The 7,797-nt window shown below is 36.2% G+C and overlaps 1 protein-coding gene across 1 annotated transcript; it reads right to left on the reverse strand.

Moving 5' to 3' along the window:
* Nucleotides 1-4,004: 4,004 nt before the first annotated feature.
* LOC113324439 (protein BCCIP homolog) lies at nucleotides 4,005-6,205 on the reverse strand. The gene is made up of 7 exons (XM_026572758.1): nucleotides 6,058-6,205; nucleotides 5,777-5,871; nucleotides 5,466-5,735; nucleotides 5,152-5,361; nucleotides 4,995-5,045; nucleotides 4,771-4,863; nucleotides 4,005-4,680 (listed from the first exon to the last, which is right to left on the reverse strand). Exons 1-7 carry the CDS (start codon nucleotides 6,203-6,205, stop codon nucleotides 4,501-4,503), a joined length of 1,047 nt encoding a protein of 348 aa, XP_026428543.1. The 3' UTR covers nucleotides 4,005-4,500.
* Between the last annotated feature and the right edge of the window lie 1,592 nt (nucleotides 6,206-7,797).

Genomic DNA, 7,797 nt, shown 5'->3' on the forward strand with positions numbered 1-7,797 from the left:
ACATAGAAGGGAGCAGAAGTATACCTTTACCAAAAATGGGAAAACTTTTGTAATACGAGCTATTGAATCTCCTCTTGAGGGAGAAAGCTTGATTACAGCCACTCAGGCTAAGCGGTTGGTGAATACTAGTACAAAGTTCATTCTCCTTGTGATCCGTTCTCTTGACGAGAAGCCGATTAGAGTTAGTTTGGAATACATTACCAAACAACAAGAAGAAGACCTAAGAAGGTTAAGTATGTTTGAACCACCATTACTAGATAATGTTGGAGATGACAAGATGATCTTGCCACATGTGGAAGACTTGTGGTTTGATAGAAAAGAATCACTCGAAGAAGATTGCATTATGGAGCGAAAAGAGACAAAGACACACCAAGAAGAGATTGAGACTTTCCTAAGTAGATGTCAAGGTCAAGTTCCCGGCAAGCAGAGATGGTTCAACAGGGTGAAAGGAACTCACGAGTTCCCTAACCTACAAATATAACTTTCACAGGAGTTCAAGTTCTTGAGGAGAGGGCGCATGATACATGTGTATCTTCCTTTCCCTGGGAACTAGTGATCCTCAAGACGAATTGAGGATAGAATCCTATATTATGAAGGATTCCTTGTTTAGGATAAATTCCTAGTTTAGGAAGGAGTATTGTTTTGAGCAGTATTCTTAGTTTAGGTAATATACCTAGAAAAGGAATTAGTCCTACAAAAGGAAATAGATTCCTAAGACATTTGGGAAACCAAACCAAGCCTATAAATATGGATGTTTAGTTCATAACTAAACACAACTAGTTAGTGTGTTTTTTATATAGATGCACACACACAGAATACTAGGCACAAAAAACCTAGAGAAAGCTTGGAACAATACATGTGCAAGCTTAGTAAACAGTTTAAGGTTAATCCACTATTAGAGAAGATTGTGAGCGTAACAAAGAGAAAATTGTAAATCGTTTTCTTATTCATAATCTAGAGAAGATATTTTCTTCAAATTACTACTTGTGTTCTGTTTTTTAAGTTTCTCGTCTATTATTATTCTGAATTCCTCCTTTATAGTAATAGCTACCAAAGTACAGAGATCATACGTACCACCAGGAAAAGTAAGTCATATAGGTATGCAAGTAACGGAGCTTGCATGAGCCTATGGAAAGTACGACATGATTCTGAATGATGCACCCTTGGCACGAGCAAGATAAGTGCATGCTTTCGGCAATGCCCGAGCTAAGTGAAGAGAAAGTATTAGGCCTGCAATATCCTATGCTTACGCCCAAGGAATTCTTTATTCCTGGAAAAGACTTGACAATATGACGGTTACTCAGCTAGATATGAAATTTAGTGATGAATTTCCTACGTTGAGGCAAGGCTTTATAACCTTGTTCTATGGTAATTTGGAAAGGTGTGGAAGCTAAGTTAGTTGCATCATGCTTCATGAGCATGCTTGCAGTGGCAAGTACATGCATTTGCCTAGCTTTAAGGCCCGGTAAGTAGCATCATCTTGGCGCATCGGGGAAGTTATGGCCAGCGTGCCCAGGCGCACCGGGAGTAAATTTTCCAGTCCGTCGCAATAATACTTTAGTGGTGAGACTTGGTCATAATAGTATGATCAAAGTGTCAAGGAGACATGTTACGAAGTATAAACGCTTATCTTTTGGAACTTCATTAATACGACATCGACATAATCTATTGTATATATTATTTGATTATGTGTGCATTATACAGGTATAATTTCATCCTAGAAAACTATGTATCTTTACATTAGTTTAAGAAAGTAGATGTATGAACCTGCTTTCATAATCGAATGGGAAATCATGATTGGTCTTGTTATTCTTTAAATATCTTTTGGATGACAAATGGAAGATGACTTTGGTAGAACCTATCTTAACTTGTTGAGCTTTATGGTATAACCGGTCATATCCTATATAATATAGTTTGTTGTAATCGGCCATGATCTTCATTGTAAATCTTGTTGTAACCGATAACAAGCTATATTGGAGTGCAAAGTGTAACCGGTCATAAGTTACTTTGGGAACCGGGGTATAACCGGTCACAAGATAAATTGAGAAGTTAGTGTAATCGATCACAAGATACCTTTGGGAAGCAAGTTGTAACCGATCATAAGCTAACTCGGGAAGCAAGGTATAATCGATCACAAGCTACTTTGTGAGAAAGGTGTAACTGATTACGGCCCGTATTGGGAATCATGTTATAACCGTCACAACATATTTTGGAGTGGTGGTTTAATCAGTTCCATGTACAAAACAAATAACTATGGTTCACATATTTTTTTCATGGTGTGTGTGAATTAGGGTTTAGAGTTTGTCAAGTTGAGAAGCGTCCAAGATGTCGACATATTTGAACATGTACACAACTCATATCATTTACTGTTCAAAGATATTCCTTGATACTCAAGGTGATCTCTGATCCGAAAAAGTGAAAAGCATTTAATTATGATTTTCATCATATATTTTTAATTACCAGCAATCAAAGCATATCCTCAGGAAAATATTATTAGTTAATTTGCTAAACTGATAATATGAGAATTTTCGGAAATGTTGGTTAACATTAGTCGGAAATAGGAAAACCAAATTTAGGTACTTTAATGCATATCTTGAAAAAATATTCTCGGTTTTGAAATTTCCTTGTTGTCCAAACAACCTTGATCTATAAATACTTGAGTTTGAATTTCTTGCAAACTATCCTAAGAGCCAGGCAAACTTCATTTCTTGTAGTTTCTGGTGGAGTCGTCTATTTGGAGAGGAAAGTACCCTAATTTGGCGAAATCTCTTATGACCGCTCATTTAAAGACTTCGGTGGGATCAAGGTGTTATAGTTTTCGATTATTTATTTGATTGACTAACGGTTGTTGAAACTTTGATTGCACCTAGTTTGTTTTTTGAGAATCTTCTCTTCTGATATAAGATTCACTCAAACTAGATCAAAATATCGACGAGATCTTTAGAACCATCTTCGGACCTAAAGACATCTTGTGTTAATCCATTATTAATAGACTTCGTTCCGTGCGTGATTAATCACAAGAGATTCAAGTGGTGTTGTGCAGGTTTTGAAGATTAAAGAAGATTTGAAGATGAATAAGAATTCTTATTAGTTCTCGTATCTTGTGGATTAAGTGCACAAACCTTGATCAGATGGGATCCAACTAGAATCGTTTTATCTTTGATCGACTTGATTGATTAGTTGTGTGAGATCGGCATCGCTTTATAGTTTCTCTTTGAGATCTATATTGATTGATTGTGAATCTAGAACATGATTATTTCGGTAATCAGTATTTAGATTGATCTAACCAGACGAAGGAGTTTCTTAGAATAAACATAAGAGCCTTTATCAAAAACTCAACAATATCTTTAGCAACATTGATTACAGTGGTTACCAAACATATTATTCCTTTGTTGTTTGGAATATGATCCAAAGGACTTGCTATTTACGTGTGTGACTCTAGAAGTCGAAGGTGTTGGGATACCAAGGGAACTAAGTATCTAGGGGTAGCCTAAAATACCTAAAAAAAGAGAACCAATACACCCTGAACAACACCAGAAATCCAGAAGTTTAAAATTAATGTGGATGCAGGTTGGGACTCAGTCCAGGCTCCATCTAGTTTTACTCTAATTTTAAGAGATGATGCATGTAGCTTTGGAGGAGGCAGAGCAAGACCATCAACAAGTGAAGATCCAAAAGAAGCGGAAGTTGTAAGAATTCTCCTGGCAGCTTATTAGGCACAAGGCAAAGGAATTGAACACTTCACAATAGAGGGTGATTGCAAAAATCTATTTTTGTATCTCAACAAGAACAATTCTGAATTATCTTGGCGTAGTAAAAGCATGTTGGATGAAGTTGGCAGGATACCAAGTTTATGCTCAAGTTTTCTAGGTTTCCACTTTATACGCAGGTATGGGAATGTTGTTGCGGATACATTAGCTAAGCAAGCAAACACTTTCTATCTTAGATTGGGGCTCGAGTCCCCGGATTGTATTAAGCTAAAACTTCAGTAGATAAATCTAATATGAAAAAGAACCCTTCCTCTATATTAGATGGCTCTACAAACTTCAGACTCTTCAGTCGTACTTTTTTTTTTCAATGAAATTCTAATTCACACACAAAAAAAAAGACTCAAAATTCTAAATAACTCCTCCGCAAGTAAATCTAAACTCATTTTTACTAAATGCTACCAGATATTGAATACTGAAATTCTTCGATATTTAGCATGACAATAGCCAGCAAAATCATAGACATGCACTAAACATACAAAACTGGATCTGTTTTCACCACCATTGGCCAACACAGAAGACGAAGATCAACGATTTTCACCATCATTGGCCAACATAGAAGACCAAGATCAAGGAGCTGAAAAACAAAAATAGGACGAATCCTCATACTTCTGATGTTTAAGCAAGCAGAATGAGGATGAACTGACATGCAGCTACGCCATTGATTTTAATGTCCTCAAGATTCACTAATTAGACATTGCAGCTCTTTCTGAAAGGTCGGAACTTTTTTTGCTTATAGGGCCATGACTAGTCCCATGGGTTTGTAGTTCTTCAAAAAATTGTTGTTGACAAAAATACAGGCAGACAAGGTAAAACAATTTAATGGAAGGAATAGGAAAACGGTGACAAGATTAAATATTACCTCGTCAGCTGGCCGAGATCGTAGAGGAAAGGTGAAGGTCCATGAGCTTAACTGCAATGAATGTGGAAAGTTCTTTATATAAAATGTATAAACTAAAAAACTGATTACAGTTTGTAATACTTCCAAATAAAAGGTTGATACCTTATGAAAAACTTCATCCTCAGGCCATACATATATTATTGGTTCGTCACTATCACTATTTGAAGTACCTTTCCGCTGGTTGGCATTATTAAGCTAAAATTTGCATCAAAAGAAGAAAGGAAAGAAGGTAAATGATGAGCAGTTACTTAAAGCTAATGTTTAAACGAATAAATCCATAGTATTCGTCAAACGAAAATACATGTAAATGAGTTGAAAAGAAATACCTTGTAAATTCTGGTAATCAGTAGATAAACCTTAAATTTGAAATAAGTTGGCTGCAGAAGAAATGGAGCAAAGACTTTAGTGTTTGGGTGGCGCATGCATTAAAAAGAAGAAGTCATCTTAAATCCATGCAGATCCCAAACGACATTCTGATCTAACCTCATGTTTAGCCGCCTGTGCCACTTCATTGAAGAGTATATTATAAAGGGGAGGCAAAAGCTCAGGAGGGAAATTATTCACATGCTTGATGACCAAGAGTCCTACATCCTGTGCTTGCTCATTCAAAAGCATTCTCAAGTCACCTACAATGTCCTTTTCTTTACATGCTCGAAGCAAAATATTCTTGAGCTCCTTGATGGGTTTGGTATCCTGGTATCAGGGACGGAAAAAGAACAAGAACTCACTATCCCATGTAAATATGACTCTCCAACAGCAGCAGCAATGCAGTTAAAAAAAACAAAGAACTTGCTTGCCTTATACCGACCCAAGTTTAGGGCAGTGACAATGGAGTATAGACAATCATCATTTTCGTCCTCCTCGTCTTCTATTTTGACCACTGTACCTACTGTGGTTTGTCCCAGAATCAAGTCCACGAAACCACTCAAGTCCCACTGGTGGTCATCCAGGTAAGTATGCAGCAAAACCTTCACTCCATGGAAATCTTCAGGTTTTGGGCTGAAGAAGTCAAAGTCTAGCTGGACAATTCCCTGTCCAGATAAACAGATTTGTAAGAAAAGAGAAGATTAAAATTAAAATCTAAAATTACCACTCGAGCTTTGCTTGCTCCATCATTTTCTTCTTCACTATCACTTTCTTCTTCACTGGAAGATTCAGAGAGCACGCCCTTCCCTTTCATACAACCCTTTTCAATCTCGTCATCTAGAAATTAACATTTTGATTAAAAAAATACATTACTGAATGTCTAAGATAATCGAAGAAACATAGAACATTTTCAAGTGGTATTTGAGTCAAATCTTTTGGCAGATGATAGCAACATCCCAGCAGCCGAGATGGCATATAACAAGAAAATACAAACGAAGGGAGAAAGTGTGATTTTTGCAATACCTTGGGAATTGACGGAAGCTTTCTCGTCTGACTTAGAAGAGCTGAGCTGCTTCAATTTGGTGGACTTGGAAGCCATCAAATTAGCATTACGGGCAAATGAGGAGAAGCCTAAAGGCCTATGGCGGTGATTTGATGGTCGCCGGGTCATAACTTACTTTTCTTTAGGTTGCAAATCAAAAATGACCTGATACAAAGATCAGATAACATTATTATGATATAATCTAAAATCTTTTAGGTGTTTTATGGTCACCCTTAGAAGGATACTTGTGCACAGAGCTGACGATGCAAGATTAATAATACCAAGATTAAGAGCATACACCAAATGCATACAAGACATCATGTTCTAGGAAACCCCATCAGCTTCAGCAAACCAAAAACGATCTTTTTGCAACAAAATCAGAAGAATACACATTTGTCAAAAATGAGAAATGATTCAAACTGACAAGGTTCCCATGAAAATTTTCAACAAAGAGTAAACAGTCAAATTCAAAAAGTAGAGAACAGTCAGACGCTTGGTAATCTTAGCAATAACGGAAACTAGATGTTGGATCAGGTACAACTTACATACACAAGTTTTAATTTATCCTCAGCAACTAACATAATATATATCTTTAAGCTCAGAAAAAAGATGAATAAGAATAATTCATAGACAAACATTACTGTTGACCTACTAATATCACCATGATAGGATTACAGAAAACAGATCAAATGTGTTCAATCAACAACCGAAACTAGAAAATCATAGCCATGTCTACAACATCTCTAAAATCCATCTACTAGGCTTCAAAATCAAATTAAACGTCTCTACTTGAGAGGGTTTTTCGTCCAGTGTCAACACCAGATAGCCTGAAGGCTTCAAAATCAAATTAAACATTATAAGTGTATGATCAGATACTATTATACGAGTTCTTCTTTTTCATCTAGTTTCTCTAAATTTTGGCTGACATTTCAACAGTTTTCCCTTCTAGAAGAAGATGCTTATAGGATTCACTGATAGGCATGATTACACGTATACAGAAGTTGTACATGACATGTGAGATTTCAACCAAAACTAGAAAAACAGCGATAGAAAAACCTGAGTTCCAATTGTAAATAAACAATCTCAGTGGTCCAATTCCTGTTTCTTTCATGCAAATTGACTAATCCAGAATCTAGATATTTCAGAAAATCATTCCTGGAAGGCTACAGTCTGTTACTAATTTGGAATTATCAACAAATAATTTCTCTGGCCCAATTTCTACTTGTCTATCTATTTTGAGCAACTTAAACGCTTTATATCTTCACCAAAATCAACCTTCAGGTCCATATCCTCAAGAAAAATTTGCTAAGGTCTCTTACTGAGTTAAGATAACGGATAATCCACAAACAATCTAGCCGGTTCAGTCCCTACTTATAAGTAATACAAGCAACTTAGATAGATTACAACTTTATAAAAATCAACTTTCTGGAACCATTCCTGAATAAATCGGAAAGCTAAGTTCTCTTATTGTCAACAAACTATCTCAATACAGTACTTATTGCATTGCATAAGCCCTAAATCTACTAAAAAATCTAACACAATCAGTGCTGTGTGAATATGCTTATTAAATTCAGCTACAGATACAAACTTATAACACTTCTCCTCATCATTTTACACAACCAGAAAGACAGAAAAACTCGAGGGAGAGCTAGAAAAAATGGGTTTTAGACAAACACTGTGCAAACGATGTGGATTCTTTGGAACAGGAGCAACAAAAACTA

This window comes from Papaver somniferum, chromosome 11 (assembly GCF_003573695.1).
Source record: "Papaver somniferum cultivar HN1 chromosome 11, ASM357369v1, whole genome shotgun sequence".
Lineage (NCBI taxonomy): Eukaryota > Viridiplantae > Streptophyta > Magnoliopsida > Ranunculales > Papaveraceae > Papaver > Papaver somniferum.

Coding starts and splice junctions, on each gene's coding strand:
- LOC113324439 (XM_026572758.1), bottom strand. CDS start 6,205: ATGACCCGGCGACCATCAAATCACCGCCATAGGCCTTTAGGCTTCTCC. Junction 5,872..6,057: donor AGCTTCCGTCAATTCCCAAG/GTATTGCAAAAA, acceptor GTTAATTTCTAG/ATGACGAGATTGAAAAGGGT. Junction 5,362..5,465: donor TAAACTTGGGTCGGTATAAG/GCAAGCAAGTTC, acceptor CCCTGATACCAG/GATACCAAACCCATCAAGGA.